At 50.1% G+C, this 19,985-nt stretch overlaps 1 protein-coding gene and 1 pseudogene across 1 annotated transcript in view; both read left to right on the forward strand.

Moving 5' to 3' along the window:
• The window catches only part of prkcab (protein kinase C, alpha, b), a 44,530-nt gene extending 41,999 nt beyond the window's left edge, over positions 1-2,531 (forward strand). The window contains exons 14-16 of the mRNA XM_088358059.1: positions 324-431; positions 532-672; positions 755-2,531. Coding sequence (XP_088214185.1) covers positions 324-431; positions 532-672; positions 755-919 — 414 coding nt within the window. The 3' untranslated portion in view covers positions 920-2,531. The remainder of the gene's footprint in view (positions 1-323; positions 432-531; positions 673-754) is intronic.
• A 9,261-nt stretch (positions 2,532-11,792) lies between these two features.
• LOC148383200 (uncharacterized) lies at positions 11,793-13,211 on the forward strand (annotated as a pseudogene).
• The last annotated feature ends 6,774 nt before the right edge of the window (positions 13,212-19,985 follow it).

Consider the following 19,985-nt stretch of genomic DNA (forward strand, 5'->3'; position numbering starts at 1 on the left):
TACTTGCCTCTGTGGTCCAATTAGAATCACCCCCTTTCCCCCGGGTACCTCACTTTACAAATCACTAATATTTCCTCTCAACTACATCACAAAGCTATTAATGCTCTGGTCCTCGGGCCCACGGCTAGCCCTAAACAGGAACGCTAGCATAAATGCTAGTGCTAACACAATTTGAGGAGTTGTCCTAGCCCGAAGTGGGTTGCCAGAAACACCAACAAAGGGAACTGATTGTTCTTTTGCGATTCAAATCTAGTTGTGAAAGATGCGCGGCTCTCGCCTCCTCACCTTAGAATGACTTGACATTGAGCTTTTGTCCGCCGCAGCCGCCGTTCGACGGCGAGGATGAGGATGAGCTCTTCCAGTCCATCATGGAGCACAACGTGTCCTACCCCAAGTCCATGTCCAAAGAAGCCGTGTCCATCTGCAAAGGGGTATGTGCGATGATGATGATGATGATGATGGAATATAGGTTGCAAGAATGAAAAGTGAAGGTCAAGTGGCATTTTGTCGCCCTTGCTGGGTGTTTGCCAGCTGATGACCAAACACCCGTCCAAGCGGCTGGGCTGCGGGCCCGAGGGCGAGCGGGACATTCGGGAGCAGGCCTTCTTCCGCCGCATCGACTGGGTGCGACTGGCCAACAAGGAGATTCAGCCACCCTTCAAGCCCAAAGTGGTATTGTGCAATTAATTCCCAGCACCACATCGCAAAAAAGGCTGCAGTCACTCAGCATGTTCCCTTTTGAATGTGCTCGTAGGGAGGCAAGGGAGCAGAGAACTTTGACAAGTTCTTCACACGCACGCAGCCCATGCTGACGCCGCCCGACCAGATGATGATTGCCAACATCGACCAGAGCGAGTTTGCCGGCTTCTCCTACATCAACCCACAGTTTGTCCACCCGTCACTGCACAGCGTGGTATGAGCCGGCGCCGCTCTGGACCGCCTTGGACCGGCCGGCCGGCCCCTTCTACCCCTGTCTTGTCCTCTAAAGTTCCGACAGCTAGATGTCACTTCTGCATGATGTGACTGAGGAGCAAGCTCCCGGTGAACCACCCCCCCCAAACTCGCTCCTTGTGCTTTCGCCACTGGGCCGCCTCCCTCCTGCCGCAATGCACGACAAGTACGACCTTTGTCGACTTTGGAGATTTCAAAAGAAGAATACTGGCGCCAAAGTACAAGTGGCCAAACATTATGAGGGGTCGCACTTTGAATGGAATGAGTACGGGCTGCCCGGCAGGTTTTGGGACCATTACGCGGCGCTGTCGATCAATCCAGCTCCGAGAAGCTCTTTCCTTAAGCTGCTGTATGCCGACCTGGCAACTCTGCGCCAGCTTTCCCGTTGTCAAACTCGTACGTGTAAAGTTCAGCACCACAAAACGTATGGCGTATGTTTGAAGCCGCCTGTGTTTGTTGTACGTGCGGCATCCCCATTCAACACTTTTGCCTACAAAAAGCTTTTATACCACCAACTGAATGTGCTTGGACACCCCCGACCGCCCCCTCGCCTTTCCCCTCGCCATCATCGAGGTGAGATTTGGCTTTGCGGTCATGTTTCCTCTCCATCGTGGAGCTCCTCAAACGTTTTACAAGTCCCAAAACACTCGGCAGTCCAAGTAGCAGCAGTCAAGCATTGTGAAAATACACTCGTGTCGTGGGCCAACATGTGGACTGGAGAGTGGGTTGGGGCCGTGTGCTTGTGTCTGAGGCGAGGTGTGTTCCAAGCATGAACAAGAACCTCTGCATGACGCAGTGCACACTTGTTTGTTTGTCCATCACTCCACATTTGGATCGAATTGCTTCTGTTGCCAAAAGTGCATGGCCTCGCTTGCGCTCAATTCTGTCGGCTGGAGTTCTTGGATTCCACCCGACTTGAACGGCTGCCAAATTTCACCCCAATTCACTCGCATTCAGTATTGGAGAACGTTGGCGTGTCTCACATTGAGAATCTGGATGGGAGGAGCTCGTCAAATGGGAAGAGAATATTCTTTTTTAGGCCTACGTGTCAAAATGGAACAACTCGAAGCTTCTGTGTGTATTTTAAACAATGACATTTCCGAGCTACAGACGAAGTTTTGCCGGAGTTGGAAGCACGGCCATGATTGTTTGTTTGTTTCTTGCCGACTCATCTTGGTGTTCCTCTCGTCTTTGCTCTATGGCAGGGGTGTCAAACTCATTTTTTTCACAGGCCGCATTGTAGTCATTAGCTTCTTTCGGAGAGCCATTATGACTGTCAACGCAAATAAATGTATGAGCACCTCATATTATATACAGTAAAAGCTACAAAACAAATTGACAAATAACTCGTTTTCAAATCAAACGAGTAAAAACTGGTCAAATATTTAAAAAAATATATATTAAAAGTTTAGACAATTTGCAATTCTAGTAATGACACACGAATTTGATGCACAATTTATCTTCGCGTGCCACATAAAATGATGTGGCAGGCCGCATCTGGCCCCCAGGCCTTGAGTTTGACACCTGTGCTCTATGGCGACTGCTGTGTACGAATAAAGTATAACAAATATGCAGCGGTGGCTGTCGGTGTGGGCCTGACTTCTTTCAAGGTGGGTTTGTACAAAACCTGAATGGCTTGAGGGTGTTAGTGTTATTTTCGTAAAAACTCAACATTAAAATGTGATCAAATACAAACAAATTTGAAGTTCATTTTGCGAGACTGTGTTTAGACAACACAGGCCCTAGAAGGCGCCCTCTCCCTACTTACGTCAGCGAGGGTTGTTCTTGTAGTTCAGTGCTTCTCAAATAGTAGGGCACGGGGGGCGCGGCGCGATGCCGAGGGGGTCGCGTGTGACACCAGGGAATATGCTTTTCTCTTGGCTGTACTAGATTAAAGTACGGAAGAGGATGAGGGCCAGTGAAGAAAAAAAAAAAACGAGGGCTGACAGGATTCTGACTTTGTTTCTCAGAATTCTGACTTTATTCTCGGGTCAGAATTCTGAGAATAAAGTCGGAGTTCTGACTTTAAAGTCGGAATTCTGACTTTATTCTCTATTCTTTATGGGGTGGGGTGGCGGAGGGAAAGTCAGCATGGTGTGATTTTGACCAGAGAGGACATTATGTTGTCAACGAGTGCCTTTTTGCGTGCCAGAGGATTGCCGGAGCACATAAATTCACTCTTGGAGGAGCAGGGGGTGAGTAAATAAAGCATTGTGTTCATTTTGGTGACTGTTGCGTATATAACTGTCTCCGCGTAGCATGTAGCTCCGTTGTTAATTGATAGCTCTTGACGGGATGCGCCGCATTTACACGTAAAGAAGCATAATGCGCATTTTTGTACATTCAGTAGTCAGTTTCATTAAACCGATGACGTAATATACGATTATATATATATATATAATATATATACATATATATATATATAATATATATAGATCCTGCGTACAGACAGGAGGTGGAGCGGCTGGTCCACTGGTGCAGCCAAAACCACCTGGACCTGAACCCGCTCAAGACCGTGGAGATGACAGTGGACTTCAGGCGAGGCCCTTCATCACTTTCACCCCTCACTATCTGCAGTAATACTCTCATCAGACACCTTCAAGTTCCTGGGAACCACAATCTCTCGGGACCTGAAATGGACCGGCCACATAGACTCTGTCCGGAAGAAGGCCCAGCAGAGGCTGTACTTCCTGAGACAGCTCAAGAAGTTCAACCTGCCGCGGGAGCTGCTGAAGACCTTCTACACTGCCATCATCCAGTCTGTCCTCTGCACCTCCATCACTGTCTGGTTTGGATCGGCCTCCAAACAAGACAAGCACAGACTGCAACGGACAATAAGGACTGCAGAAAAGATAATTGGAATCAACCTCCCATCTATCCAAGACTTGTACCTGTCCAGGACCAGGAAACGTGCAAGTAACATCTCAACAGACCCTTCGCACCCAGGTTGCAGCCTGTTTGAACTACTCCCCTCCGGACGCCGTTATAGAGCTCTGTACACTAAAACCAGCAGACACAGAGACAGCTTCTTCCCCCAGGCTGTCACTCTGATGAACTCACACCACTCTTAGAGTCTCAGAGTCATTACTGTGCAATAACATCCCGCTTTCCACACCTTTTTTGTCTACACTGTTTGTACTATGTGTCCTCTCTGCATCCATTGCAGCCTGGTCATCCTAGAAGAGGGACCCTCCCATCTGTGGTCTCTTCTCAAGGTTTCTCATTTCCCCTAGCTGGAGTTTTGAGTTTTTCCTTGCCCTCTTGGGAGTTTAAGATCAGTTTAAGATCAGGGGGTGTTTGAGAATATCTTTCGTTCTTCACATTCAAGATTCAAGATTCAAGATTCAAGAGTTTTTTATTCGCCATGTTTGAGCGTGCCAAACAAGGAATTTGACTTCGGTAAATCACAGCCTCTGTTCAACAATTAGGTGACTAACAACAACACTCAGCACATGTGAAGAACGAAAGATATTCTCAAACATCCCCAGATCTTAAACTCCCAAGAGGGCAAGGGAAAACTCAAAACTCCAGCTATGGGAAATGAGAAACCTTGAGAAAAGTCCACAGATGGGAGGGTCCCTCTTCTAGGATGACCAGGCTGCAATGGATGCAGAGAGGACACATAGTACAAACAGTGTAAACAAAAAAGGTGTGGAAAGCAGGATGTTATTGCACAGTAATGACTCTGAGACTCTAAGAGTGGTGTGAGTTCATCAGAGCGACAGCCTGGGGGAAGAAGCTGTCTCTGTGTCTGCTGGTTTTAGTGTACAGAGCTCTATAACGGCGTCCGGAGGGGAGTAGTTCAAACAGGCTGCAACCTGGGTGCGAAGGGTCTGTTGAGATGTTACTTGCACGTTTCCTGGTCCTGGTCAGGTACAAGTCTTGAATAGATGGGAGGTTGATTCCAATTATCTTTTCTGCAGTCCTTATTGTCCGTTGCAGTCTGTGCTTGTCTTGTTTGGAAGCCGATCCAAACCAGACAGTGATGGAGGTGCAGAGGACAGACTGGATGATGGCAGTGTAGAAGGTCTTCAGCAGCTCCCGCGGCAGGTTGAACTTCTTGAGCTGTCTCAGGAAGTACAGCCTCTGCTGGGCCTTCTTCCGGACAGAGTCTATGTGGCCGGTCCATTTCAGGTCTCGAGAGATTGTGGTTCCCAGGAACTTGAAGGTGTCTGATGAGAGAATAGTATTACTGCGGATAGTGAGGGGTGAAAGTGGTGAAGGGCCTCGCCTGAAGTCCACTGTCATCTCCACGGTCTTGAGCGGGTTCAGGTCCAGGTGGTTTTGGCTGCACCAGTGGACCAGCCGCTCCACCTCCTGTCTGTATGCAGTCTCATCACCGTTCTGGATCAGTCCGATGAGAGTGGTGTCGTCTGCATACTTCAGGAGCTTCACAGAAGAGTCACTTGCGGAGAAATCGTTGGTGTAGAGGGAGAAGAGCAGTGGGGAGAGGACGCACCCCTGAGGGGCTCCAGTGTTGGTAGTCAGAGTGTCAGATGTGATGCTCCCCAGCCTCACACGCTGTCTCCTGTTGGTCAGGAAGCTGGTGATCCACTGACAGGTGGAGGCAGGCACCGCGAGCTGGATGAGCTTCTGTTGGAGGATGTCAGGAGCGATGGTGTTGAACGCCGAGCTGAAGTCCACAAACAGGATCCTGGCGTACTTTCCTGGGGTGTCCAGGTGTTGCAGGATGTAGTGCAGACCCATGTTGACCGCATCATCCACCGACCTGTTTGCCCGGTAGGCAAACTGGAGGGGGTCCAGCAGGGGGCCCGTGACATCCTTCAGGTGGTTCAGCACTAACCTCTCGAAAGATTTCATGACCACAGATGTCAGTGCAACAGGTCTATAGTCATTCAGACCTGTGATGGCGGGCTTCTTGGCCACTGGAACGATGGTGGAGCTCTTGAAGCACGCGGGCACCTCACACAGCTCCAGGGAACGATTGAAGATCCGTGCAAAGGTGGGCGCCAGCTGCTCAGCGCAAACTTTCAAGCAGGAAGGTGACACGCCGTCTGGGCCCGGTGCCTTCCTGATCTTTTGTCTTCGGAACATCTGGCGCACTTCCTCCTCGCGAATCTGGAGTGCGGGCGCGGCCTCTGCAAGAGAGAGAGTCAGTGACCACGGTGATGGAGGTGTGGACAGAGCAGTTGTGGGGGGAGGTGAGTATGTGGATTGTGCTGCAGGAAGTCCCGTTGTGTGGGAGGACCGATCAAACCTGCAGTAGAACCTGTTTAGCTGGTTAGCGAGCCTTGGGCTCTCCACAGGACGGGGGGTTCGTTTCTTGAAGCCCGTGATGCTCTGCAGGCCTTTCCACACTGTTGAGGGATCAGGATTGGCAGAGAGGTGTCTCTCCAGGCTCTCCCCGTAACACCTCCTGGCTTTCCTGACCTCTCGGTTCAGTGTGTTTCTGGTCTGCTTGAACAGGTCCCGGTCGCCGCTCCTGTAGGCCTCCTCCTTGACTTTGCGCAGCCTCCTGAGGTTCGGTGTAAACCAAGGTTTGTCGTTGTTGTACGTGCAGAAGGTCTTAGTCTGCACACACAGATCCTCACAAAAACTGATGTATGATGTGACAGTGTCAGTGAGTTCATGCAAGTCTGAATCTGCAGCTTCGAAAACTCTCCAATCGGTGCAGTCAAAGCAGGCTTGGAGGTTCTGCCTTGACTCCACTGTCCACTTCCTGACAGTCCTTACCACAGGCTTAGAAGTTTTTAGTTTCTGTCTGTAGGCAGGGATGAACTAGACAGTGGTCCGAGAGTCCTAAAGCTGCACGAGCCACAGAGTGGTATGCATCCTTAATTACGGTGTAGCAGTGGTCCAGTGTCTGTGCCCCTCTGGTGGGACACGTTATGTGCTGTCTGTATCTGGGGAGTTCGTGTGCGAGGTTCGCCCTGTTAAGATCACCCAGAACAATGATTAGTGAATTTGGTAGAAGTTTCTCCATGTCTGTCACCTGGTCAGCCAGCATCTGCGTGGCTTCACTCGCACGTGCGTGTGGTGGGATGTAAACAGCAGCCATGACGATCGAGGAGAACTCCCGTGGTGAATAGAACGGCCGGCAGTTTATGAAAAGTGTTTCTAGGAGAGGGCTGCAAAACTCTTTCAACACCATGACATCGGTACACCAACGTTCATTAATGTAGAAACAGAGACCACCTCCCTTTGATTTTCCGGAGAGCTCCGCGCTGCGATCTGCACGCGTTAGCCGAAACCCAGCTAACTCCATGGCGTGGTGGGGGGTTCGTTCGCTAAGCCACGTTTCAACAAAACACAGCGCGGCGGATCTGCTGAAGTCCGTGTTCCTTGAAGTGAGGAGCAGCAGTTCGTCCATCTTGTTCGCCAGGGAGCGGACATTCGCCAGATGAATTGACGGTAGGGCAGAACGGAACCCTCTCTGCCTCAGCTTTACGAGGGCTCCGGCTCGTTTTCCGCGTCGCCGCCGTCGCGCTAGCTTGTATAGCACCGCCGCTCCGGCTAAAATCTCCGACAAACAGTCTGAATCAGAGAAAACAGGAGAGAAAATACCAGAAGAAGACTGACCGATGTTTAACAGTGCTTCTCTAGTAAAAGTGATCCGGGATGGACAGCAGAAGACGCAGAAAACACACAAAATAAGACAAAGAAACAGAGAGCGACTCACCGTGGCAGCCATCCGCGGCGCCATCAGATGACGTCACATGTCCTGAGTGTTGTTGTTAGTCACCTAAATGTTGAACAGAGGCTGTGATTTACCGAAGTCAAATTCCTTGTTTGGCACGCTCAAACATGGCGAATAAAAAACTCTTGAATCTTGAATCTTGAATATATATACCCCTCTGTGAGCCGTCACCTTATCGTGGTGGAGGGGTTTGCGTGCTCCTATGATCCTAGGAGCCATGTTGTCGGGGGCTTCATGCCCCTGGTAGGGTCACCCATGGCAAACGGGTCCTAGGTGAGGAGCCAGACAAAGCACAGCTCACAGAAGCCCCTTATGACGATTGAAATAAATGGACTTCGTTTTCCCTCGCCCGGACGCAGGTCACCGGGGCCTCCCTCTGGAGCCAGGCCTGGAGGCGGGGCTCGAAGGCGAGCGTCTGGTGGCCGGGCCTTCGCCCATGGGGCCCGGCCGGGCATAGCCCGAAAAGGAAACGTGGGTTCCCCTTCCCATGGGCTCACCACCTGTGGGAGGGGCCGCAGGGGTCGGGTGCAATGTGAGCTGGGCGGCAGCCAAAGGCAGGGACCTTGGCGGTCTGATCCCCGGCTGCAGAAGCTGGCTCTTGGGACATGGAATGTCACATCTCTGGCTGGAAAGGAGCCCGAGCTGGTGTGCGAGGCAGAAAAATTCCGACTAGATATAGTCGGACTAGCCTCCACGCACAGTTTGGGTTCCGGTACAAGCCCTCTCGAGAGGGGCTGGACTCGCTTCCACTCTGGAGTTGCCCACGGTGAGAGGCGTCGAGCAGGTGTGGGTATACTTATTGCCCCCCGGCTGGGCGCCTGCACATTGGGGTTCACCCCGGTGAACGAGAGGGTAGCCTCCCTCCGCCTTCGGGTGGGGGGACGGGTCCTGACTGTTGTTTGTGTCTATGCACCAAACGGCAGCTCAGAGTACCCACCCTTCTTGGGGTCCCTGGAGGAAGTGCTGGAGAGCGCTCCTTCTGGGGACTCCATCGTTCTACTGTGTGACCAATGCTCACGTGGGCAATGACAGTGAGACCTGGAAGGGCGTGATTGGGAGGAACGGTCCCCCCGATCTGAACCCGAGTGGTGTTCTATTGTTGGACTTCTGTGCTCGACACGGATTTTCAATAATGAACACCATGTTCAAGCATAAGGGTGTCCATGTCTGCACTTGGCACCAGGACACCTTAGGCCACAGTTCGATGATCGACTTTGTAGTCGTGTCATCGGATTTGCGGCCGCATGTTTTGGACACTCGGGTGAAGAGAGGGGGGGAGCTGTCAACTGATCACCACCTGGTGGTGGGTTGGCTCCGATGGTGGGGGAAAGTCCCAAAGTCCCAAAGTCCCAAGTCACACATCTGGGTGTGGTGAAATTTGTCCTCTGCATTTAACCCATCCCCATGTGATTTTGATCCATCCCCTGGGGGAGAGGGGAGCAGTGAGCAGCAGCGGAGCCGCGCTCGGGAATCATTTGGTGATCTAACCCCCCAATTCCAACCCTTAATGCTGAGTGCCAAGCAGGGAGGCAATGGGTCCCATTTTTACAGTCTTTGGTATGACCCGGCCAGGGTTTGAACCCACAACCTTCCAGTCTCAGGGTGGACACTCTACTACTAGGCCACTGAGCTGGTTGATGCCGGTCCGACCTGGCAGACCCAAACGCTCTGTGAGGGTCTGCTGGGAACGTCTGGCAGAATCTCTTGTCAGGAAGAGCTTCAACTCCCACCTCCGGCAGGGCTTTTCCCACGTCCCGGGGGAGGCGGGGGACATTGAGTCTGAGTGGACCATGTTCCGCGCCTCCATTGTTGAGGCGGCCGACCGGAGCTGTGGCCGTAAGGTCGTTGGTGCCTGTCGTGGCGGCAATCCCCGAACCCGCTGGTGGACACCGGCGGTAAGGGATGCCGTCAAGCTGAAGACGGAGTCCTATCGGGCCGTTTTGGCCTGCGGGACTCCGGAGGCAGCTGACAGGTACCGGATGGCCAAGCGGAACGCGGCTTCGGCGGTTGCTGAGGCAAAAACCCGGGCGTGGGAGGAGTTTGGTGAGGCCATGGAGAATGACTTTCGGACAGCTTCGAGGAATTTCTGGTTCACCATCCGGCGTCTCAGGAGGGGGAAGCAGTGCAATGTCAACACTTTTTACAGTGGGGATGGCGTGCTGCTGACCTCGACTCGGGACGTCGTGAGTCGGTGGGGAGAATATTTCGAAGACCTCCTCAATTCCACCTACACGCCTTCCATTGAGGAAGCAGGGCCTGGAGACTCTGAGGCGGATTCTCCAATCTCTGGGGTCGAAGTCACTGAGGTAGTTAAAAAACTCCCCGGTGGCAAGGCCCCGGGGTGGATGAGATCCGCCCGGAGTTCTTAAAGGCTCTAGATGTTGCGGGGCTGTCATGGCTGACACGCCTCTACAACGTTGCGTGGACATCGGGGACAGTGCCTCTGGATTGGCAGACTGGGGTGGTGGTTCCCCTCTTTAAGAAGTGTTCCAATTACAGGGGAATCACACTCCTCAGCCTCCCTGGTAAGGTCTATTCAGGGGTGCTGGAGAGGAGGGTCCGTCGGGAGGTCGAACCTTGGATTCAGGAGGAGCAGTGTGGCTTTCGTCCTGGCCGTGGAACAGTGGACCAGCTCTACACCCTCGGCAGGATCCTCGAGGGTGCATGGGAGTTCGCCCAACCAGTCCACATGTGTTTTGTGGACTTGGAGAAGGCGTTCGACCGTGTCCCTCGGGAGGTTCTGTGGAGGGTGCTTCGGGAGTACGGGGTGCCGAGCCAACTGATAAGGGCGGTTCGGTCCCTGTATCACCGATGCCAGAGTCTGGTCCGCATTTCCGGCAGTAAGTCGGATTCGTTCCCAGTGAGGGGTGGACTCTGCCAAGGCTGCCCTTTGTCACCGATTCTGTTCATAATTTTTATGGACAGAATTTCTAGGCGCAGCCGAGGCGTTGAGGGGGTCCGGTTTGGGGACCTCAGCATCGCGTCTCTGCTTTTTGCAGATGACGTGGTGCTGTTGGCTTCTTCAGGCCATGATCTCCAGCTCTCGCTGGAACGGTTCGCGGCCGAGTGTGAAGCGGTCGGGATGAGGGTCAGCACCTCCAAATCCGAGTCCATGGTCCTCGATCGAAAAAGGGTGGAATGCCCTCTCCGGATCAGGGATGAGATCCTGCCCCAAGTGGAGGAGTTCAAGTATCTTGGAGTCTTGTTCACGAGTGAGGGGAGGATGGAGCGCGAGATCAACAGGCGGATCGGTGCAGCGTCGGCAGTAATGCGGACCCTGTACCGGTCCGTTGTGGTGAAGCGAGAGCTGAGCCAAAAGGCAAAGCTCTCAATTTACCGGTCGATTTACGCTCCTACCCTCACCTATGGTCACGAGCTATGGGTCGTGACCGAAAGAATGAGATCCCGGATACAAGCGGCCGAAATGAGTTTTCTCCGCAGGATGTCCGGGCTCTCCCTTAGAGATAGGGTGAGCAGCTCGGTCATCCGGGAGAGACTCGGAGTAGAGTCGCTACTCCTCCACGTTGAGAGGAGCCAGATGAGGTGGCTCGGGCATCTGATCAGGATGCCTCCTGGACGCCTCCCTGGGGAGGTGTTCCGGGCATGTCCCACCGGTAGGAGACCCCGGGGACGACCCAGGACGCGCTGGAGAGACTATGTCTCTCAGCTGGCCTGGGAACGCCTTGGGATCCCCCGGGATGAGCTGGATGAAGTGGCTGGGGAGAGGGAAGTCTGGGAGTCCCTCCTAAAGCTGCTGCCCCCGCGACCCGACCCCGGCTAAGCGGAAGAAGATGGACACGTCACGGCAACGTCACAAAGCGTCAGTAAAACACCGCGACTCGCGGCATCAAACCCCTTATGCCTTGCTGACTCCATACCACAATCCAACGCTAGCTCATTTTAAGTATGTACACACTCACATTAAGTCAACTGATGATTGAAATAGTGTATAAAATGAAATAAAAAAACCACATAGACTTCAGGTATAAATGTGGCTTAATAAATTCTTAAAGATTAAACAGTTGCAACATGTTTGTCGAGTGTGGAATTTATTTACAATAAGTATTATATTTGTGCTTCATTCTTTCAAATTAAGTGATTCTGTGTGACGGATTTTTTTTTTTCTATCATCGTGCAGATTGACAGTGATGTCATCGCACTGATGGACGATGCCACTCTTGCCAATTACATCCCTCGCTATGGAGACCGCATTGCACTCTTTAATCTTTGCAAGACGAAACAGCCTACATTCAAAAGAAAAAACTTACTTTTAGAAAAACTACGTGAAAAAATGAAACTCAGGAAAGACAGTGACAAAGAGGACACCACCTCAAAGACACAACCACAAGAAACAAAGAAGCAGAAAACAACAAGAAATATTGCGATCGGATGGATACACAGTGATGGAAAGATGACCAAACAGGTGAGGGAGAAGCAGGGAGGGACTTCAAATGTCCACAGAAGCTGGGTTGAAAGACATTCTCAAGGAAGGAATTTTTTTTTTTACCAGATGGAATTTCTCCCAAAGGATCACAATTGGACTTTGAGTTTGAGGTTTGGGATTTCAAACAAAACTGCCTCATTGATGACACCTGCCATTCCATCGGCTATATGTACGAGGCTGCAAAGCTAACATTGTTGCGTTTTTACATTGCAACAAGACCAAAAGACAACCAAGATGATGTCCACACACGAGGAAGTTACGTCAGACAATGGCAGTGAATACAATGCCGCGGAAAGTGACACGGTCTCTGTTTATTCAAATGAAGTCTACCAGCCATTCAACATTTCAAAAGTCAAAGTCAAAGTCAGCTTTATTGTCAATTTCTCCACATGCCAAAGACACACAAAGAAACCGAAATTTCGTTCCCCCCTATCCCACAGTGACAAGACATGGCCCACAATAGACAATCAAGTAAACAAGTAAACATCAGCGTGCTGAATAAATAATGAATAAATAACACAACAAATAAATAAATAAGAGGAGCAAAAAGGAGCAAGTGAGCGTACAGCAGACATTCCAGAAAATAGCTCAACAGTGCCGCACGCTACGCAGAAGGGGGTAGCGAGTTCAGGGTCCTAACAGCCTGGAGAAAGAAGCTGTTGGCGAGTCTGGTTGTGCGGGACTCCAGGTCAAACAAAGAGTGAGCCGGGTGACTCACATCACACTCAATCGAGGTTGCCTTGCGGGCGAGATGGGAGGTGTCCTTCAGGGAGGGGAGCGAAGCACCAATAATCTTACCAGCCGTATTCACTATGCGCTGCAGGGCCTTCAAGTTCTGTTCAGTGCAGTTACCACCCCAGACAGCGATGCAACTGGTGAGGACGATCTCAATGGTGCCACGGTAGAATGTAGACAGGACTGCCTGAGGAGCACATGCACGCCTGAGCTTCCGCAGGAAGTACAGGCGGCGCTGAGCTTTCTTTGCCAGTGACGCGGTGTTCGCGGACCAGGAGAGGTCCTCACTGATGTGCACCCCCAGGAACTTGGTGCAGCTCACCCTCTCCACCACAGCACCGTCGATGATCAGCGGCAGGTGTTTTGTGTGACCCTTCCGGAAGTCAACAACGATTTCCTTAGTCTTGTCTACGTTCAGCAGGAGGTTGTTGTCCCTGCACCACGTGGTCAGAAGGTCAAGTTCCGACCTGTACCGAGTCTCGTCGCCCTTCGTGATGAGACCCACCAGAGTCGTGTCGTCAGCAAACTTCACTATGCGGTTGTCGCTGTAGGTCGCAGTGCAGTCATGCGTCAGCAGGGTGAAGAGCAATGGACTGAGCACGCAGCCCTGGGGGGCCCCCATGCTCAGCGTGATGCTGGCGGAGATTTTGTCGCCAACACGCACCACCTGACGCCTCTGACAGAGGAAGTCCAGTAGCCAGTTGCAGAGAGAGGTACTGAGGCCCAGCTCGTCGAGTTTGCAGATGAGTCGCTGCGGCACAATGGTGTTGAAGGCAGAGCTGAAGTCCACAAACGGCAATCTCACATATGAGTCCTTTCTCTCCAGGTGGGTGAGGGCCGAGTGGAGGGCAGAGAAGATGGCATCCTCAGAGGACCGTTTGGCACGGTACGCAAACTGGAAAGGGTCAATGGTGGGGGGGAGAACGGATTTGATGTGCTCCATGACAAGCCGCTCAAAGCACTTCATGATGATGGGCGTCAGTGCCACGGGGCGGTAGTCATTAAAGCAGGACGGTGCAGGTTTCTTCGGCACAGGAACGATGGTGGCAGCCTTGAAACACGAGGGGACGATGGCCTGCTGCAGATATTGCAGCCGGCCACATTTATGCCGCGAGTCGCGGTGTTCTACGCTTTGTGACGTTGCCGTGACGTGTATGTATGTGTGTGTGTGTGTGTGTGTGTGTGTGTGTGTGTGTGTGTGTGTGTGTGTGTGTGTGTGTGTGTGTGTGTGTGTGTGTATACATAATCGTACATTACGTCATCGGTTTAATGAAACTGACTACTGAATGTACAAAAATAGGCATAATGCTTCTTTACGTGTAAATGCGGCGCATTTCGTCAAGAGCTATCAATTAGCAACGGAGCTACATGCTACACGGAGCCAGTTATATACGCAACAGTCACCAAAATGAACACAATGCCTTATTTACTCACTCCCTGCTCGGTTTAATAAAACTGACTATTGAATGTACAAAAATACGCATAATGCTTCTTTACGTGTAAGTGCGGCGCATCCCGTCAAGAGCTATCAATTAGCAACGGAGCTACATGCTACACGGAGCCAGTTATATACGCAACAGTCACCAAAATGAACACAATGCTTTATTTACTCACCCCCTACTCCTCCAAGAGTGAAATGATGTCCTCCGGCAATCCTCTGACACGCAAAAAGTCACTCGTTGACGACATAATGTCCTCTCTGGTCAAATCCACACCACACTGAGTTCCCTCCGCCACCCCACGCCATAAAGTCAGAATTCTGACTTTAAAGTCGGAATTCTGACTTTAAAGTCGGAATTCTGAGCATAAAGTCGGAATTCTGAGAATAAAGTCAGAATTCCGAGTTTCAAGTCAGAAATTGGGAATTCTGACTTTAAAGCAGGGCTGTGGACTCGGTCATTTTTGCCGGACTCGGACTCGGTGCTGATTTTGACCGAGTCCACCGAGTCCGACAATAAAAAAAATTACGTTCAATTTAATTTTCATCATGCTGCTGAGAATGCGCGTAGTGTTAGGTTACGGATTTTAGTTATTGATCTGACTCCAAATTGCGATCAACACTTAACACATAAATTGCTATGTCCTAATCCACACACTGGCGCACCTAACAATTTTGCGAGTTCGTTCTGTCAAAGAGAAGACCAGTAGATCAATCAGACCAAATTTACCAATTGTTTATTCCTGACAAAGCGCACTAATACAGGCCTGGGTCCCGGGTCCCTCACACTAAAGCTCGTGCGTTTTTGTGACCACCAAAAGACGACACATTCTTCCGGGTTGCCCAGTTTTGAAGAAACACAATATGAATATTAAAGCATGCAAAATATTGTGAGATGATTGGTCGATGGCCATCTCCTCCCCGTCCAGGTGTTGCTGAGGTCAGGCGGTTGGGTTTTCCCCGCGAAGCCCGGCCACATAGACGTGCTGTTGTTCTCGTTTCTCACCGACCTTGAGGTGTTCTCGTCCGGTACTCCCTATCTGGGTCTATTCCACAACACTTCGAAGAAAACAAGTTCATGCAGTTTGCCGGCACATTCTTCGCCACCCACCAATCCACACGAGCACTCCAATACTAGATATTAATATGATTATAAGTTTAACACAACCTTAAAAAATATGTTTGCAAACTCCCGAAAGCACATTTCCCTTTATTCCCTCTCATGACCTCATTTATGAGGTCATCACCCGTTACTTTAGCAAACAGCTACCAGCGCGCTGTCGGTCCTTCCTTCCCCCCGCTGCTCATGTTGAGTCACCAGGGTATATTGGCCCATCGGTGGCAACGGGCCAACGGTTTTCTCGATCAACCGGACAGTGAGTGACCTAATACATGGAATACAACAACAACCGCATAAAATCATAATTGTAGTAAAAATAGCCACAGCAACAAGCACAGACATGATGAGGCCTTTCCAGCTTCCGAACGTTTTCATCCAATCAGACCAAATATCGGTGTGTAGGCCTGAATGATCTTTCATCTTTTTGTTCAGTGTCCTTAGTCCTTCCAACGCCTTGGTCAGTCGGCCTCCTGGTGCCGTGTTGTTTGGGATGAAAGTACAACATGCATCACCAAACATTCCACACACACCATGTTCCTTAGTCAATAGCCTGTCCAACGCAATTCTATTTTGGAACGCCATTAACGACGTTGCAGCCAATTGTTCATGAACTGCGGCAAATGATTCAGCTGTATAATTACCCAGTCGTTGGACATTGTAATGAAAGTAATTAGTACGGTCTACATTTTTATTGGGGGTGATCCATAGGAAGATACTTTTGAATCCCGAGGACACTTGATTAACGAGTTTATACTTATCTGGCACACCCCTGGGCACTCCTATAGTGTCAATATATGTTGGATCGTCGTCGCTCAACCACGGAGGCAAAACGTCTCTTTTGGCTCGCTTCAGGAGCCCCGCCAGTGGGGACTCCAGATTCCAATTGAGATTCTGTATTTCAATGGGGACAACCACCATAGGCATTATCAAAGACACGAGGGCACAGATACCTGATGCATTCTTCGGCAAGCGATCCTATAATTTGTCATCACCACACCACAACCAGATGTCACTGGTCTCCCTCTGCTCCTTCCACCACTGCTGGGTGAATTCTGGCATGTCCTGTTAAAGCTTGAAAACAAGTGAATTTGGAAAAAACTTTGTATATCACAATTACAAATTGAAACCTACTCCCCCATTTCTATTTTACCACTCCCCCCTTTGACACATTCACCCAATGTGTCATTACGTATCAAAAGGAACCTGCAAAGCGTCCCCTCTCATCAGCACACTCATTGTAGCCAGGCCCGCGGAACCTCTAGCTACCATCTGGACCCCGGGACCATCACCCCAAGTCCTTGAAACTTGACTGTCCACCACACACACTCGGCAACACAAACAAAAATCATCGCACTCCTGTCAGTGAGCTTATAGCCCGGCTGACAGCGGACATTTGTACACACAAAAACAGACATCAAGTATCAAAATAAAATGAATCCTGGCGCCCGCGGATCATGTCCTGAAAACCACGTCATCAACAAGTTCATCATAAAAACCAAAAGGGCAAGGGTTAACATATTCTTGTAAATCCAACACAAACTTTCCACGAACGCAATCGACAACCTGCAAAAAGGAAAACAAGTTACGCAAGCAACGCGCAATCCGCTCCTTGGCTGGTGGCTGATGCTGCAAAAAAAACTCAAGTCACACAGAAAAACAAAGCAGAGCGTGCTATTGTCGCAAACACGTTCAAGCGTCAAACAATTGGTCACTGTCCACCTAGTCCGTCACCCCGTCGGGTGAGCTCAAAGTCGTCACCCGTCAAATCGTCCAAAGTCTTGCTGTTCGATACGAGTTCTGTCTTGTCTGACCATATCACTGAAATGGGCCTTCTCCATCACACCGTTTTGTTGTCGATGGTGCCCCTGATTGATCATTGAGCCATGGTTCCGGTCAGAACTCATCACTTACCAGTTCCAGACCCTCCAGTCTGTACCACCTCTTCAGGTGAGAGGAATTTTATCCTCAATTGCAAACACATCACCCCAACTTCAGACCTCTCTGGCCAATCATACTGCGCGCACACACTCAAAGTTAGTATGTTAGTGTGCAGGCAAACATTGACTCCTAATAGTAACTCTTCACATTTGGACATACTTGTCAATATGACCTATTGTAAAATCTCCAATTCAATTTTCCATAAACTCACCCATCAGATTCATCGGAAATTGTCATATATGTCTATCTGGGGGGGGGCGACTGTGGGACCCGCGTGTCAGGGGAGCCTCCATAACCTCAGATTGCTCCTACAAACTCGATCTCTATTACTTATCCTAATTAAATTCAATAAAGATGGGTCCGACTATTCCCTCTGGATTTTTATGTCATCATTTGGCTCTCCCCCTTTTTCCTGTTGTCTAGCTCAAATATGTTTCTCAGTCTGCTTCTCTTTATTGCCCCTCTTGGCGAGTCTCACTCCCCCCTTTTTGCTCTTCCTAAAAATCCTGCCTGTCACACCATCCAGCACCTCTCCCTGCTTCCTTAAATCGTCACCTATTTCCACTCCTTTCATCCACTCCCTCGCGCGGGGCAGTTTTTAATGTAATTTACGTCATTGCTGTCCAGCTCTTCTATCCTCAATCTCCCTTGCTGTCAATCCCTGTTAAAATGCCAAAATGTCCCTGTTCCTCTTGACTGAATCCACTTTAGTCCAAATGTCCTATTCTAAAATGTATCTAACTCAACTTCTACTTCTTAAGCCTGACGAGCCAAAATATCAGATCTCGCTCTTGTTTCTTACCGTTTTAGCCTATTTGTTTTATCCAAATCTGTTCAAACTCTGACTATGATGCTTTTCTCTGTAGCTCTACGCATTATTCAATTTTTTATCAAATCTCCTCAGTTCTGTCAAACTCAGTGCACAATGAAGCTCCTGTCCACCTTGACCCAAGCTCCACCCAGTTTGGTAACGCCACAGCAAGGAGTGCGATTTGGCCGTCGGACACTTCTTTTGCAGCACCTCACACTCTCAAGTTGGTGTTCTTTTGTGGTTGCTTCAGAGCCAACCCATCCATCACTCTCAAATGAGTCCATTGTTCAAATGAGTCCATTTTCATCATTGTGAGTTCCTCCGCTTCTCACTGTCTTTTCTCGTCCCCGAGGATGTTGTCTTTCCTCCGGGGTGTACTTGCCCCCTCCAAGCACAACAACAGTCTTTCTTTGTCCTTGCCAAAGGTCAAAGGTGCCTCAAAGCCAGGCACCGTTTTGTAGTCGTCCACGGCTGCAGGCGGAGTCTCGGGATCGAGTTTCAGGGATCCTGGCACTGAGAGTGACAGACTGGGACATCAAACTTGTAAGACTATTTCCAAATGTAGCTGCTGCCATCAATTCACTAGTAACGTTTGTTTAACAAATGTCAAATTCTCCTAGTATCAGTGATCTCGTCTTTATCTTGTAAGTCCTGCAACTGATCCTATTTCCGAGCTACGTTTAGTCTATAGTTCCAATTTAATGCGACAGTACATTGTGTCTTCAGTATCATTATTCAAAATTAACTCATCAAGGTCTGCGTTCTACATCTAGCCCTGATCTATGTCTTGAGCTCTCAAAAATGTGCCTTAGAATATGGTGCTGTGAATTTCCAATCTCCCCGATCAAATTGGATCCCGCTTCTCAGCTCTTCTTTCTCATGCTCCTGTTAGCCTGCAATTGTCCAAATCAAAAATGTTATTTTCTTTTAATTGTCTTTCTTTTGAACCTCTAAATCGCTCGTGTTGCTAACCTATCTTTATCATTATTTACGAGTGAGCCCCCCTTTCTTGAACATTCTCTGATCCATGCCGTCTTCCTCCTCACACGCCCGCACCCACACAGGGTGTGTACATAAACGCACACACCGAGCAGTACGCGTAGTACGCGTAAGTCCCTGCACACAACCGCATGTACACACACAAACGCATCCACACGCACGCACGCCAATACACAAAGCGCGCACACAGAGCTCAGACGAACGACGACAGACTGACACAAATTTTACAGAGATTACGCACGAACACAGAACACACAGACAAAGGGATTCGAATCCATCTCTCATGTAGCTTCTTTGCCACTTTCTATCGGTCAATACCACTCACAATTTGCGCTTCCACATCAGCATATACATTCCTTCAATCTCACTGCTTCAAACATTCACTGAGAAACTCACACTGTCCCTGCCGCGCCCGCAGCCATAGCACCCCCCGTGCGAGGGGGGCGCGGCATCAATGTTGACTGGCTACAGGCTGGCCATTTCCTGCAACAATCATGATGCCAGCCCACCGCCCGCACGAGCATAGCACAGGCCCACACGCACAGCCCAGACCCGCGACTACGCGCGAGTGCAGGCACGCTCATCAGTCTCAACCTCTCAAAGGGCAGGCCAACTTTGCTGTTGCGCCCTTCATCATGTTCACATTCGACATCTGTCAATGTCTTCTACACAACATTTGTTGTCTCTTATTCTCATCCTATCAAGCCACCGTTCTAGTAACTTTCTGTCACACGCCTTATTTTCTCTACTGCCACACCTTGCTCATCTTAGTTTCTCTAACCAATTTAAACACACCATTGTCCACTTCTCAATTTCCCTATTATCGCTCAAAAGCCTCCTAAACATTCTCCATTACTGATTTCTTCCATAGAACACACATCTCACTCACAC

Source organism: Syngnathus floridae, chromosome 17, assembly GCF_059516105.1.
Source record: "Syngnathus floridae isolate MCC-2025c chromosome 17, RoL_Sflo_1.0, whole genome shotgun sequence".
NCBI lineage: Eukaryota > Metazoa > Chordata > Actinopteri > Syngnathiformes > Syngnathidae > Syngnathus > Syngnathus floridae.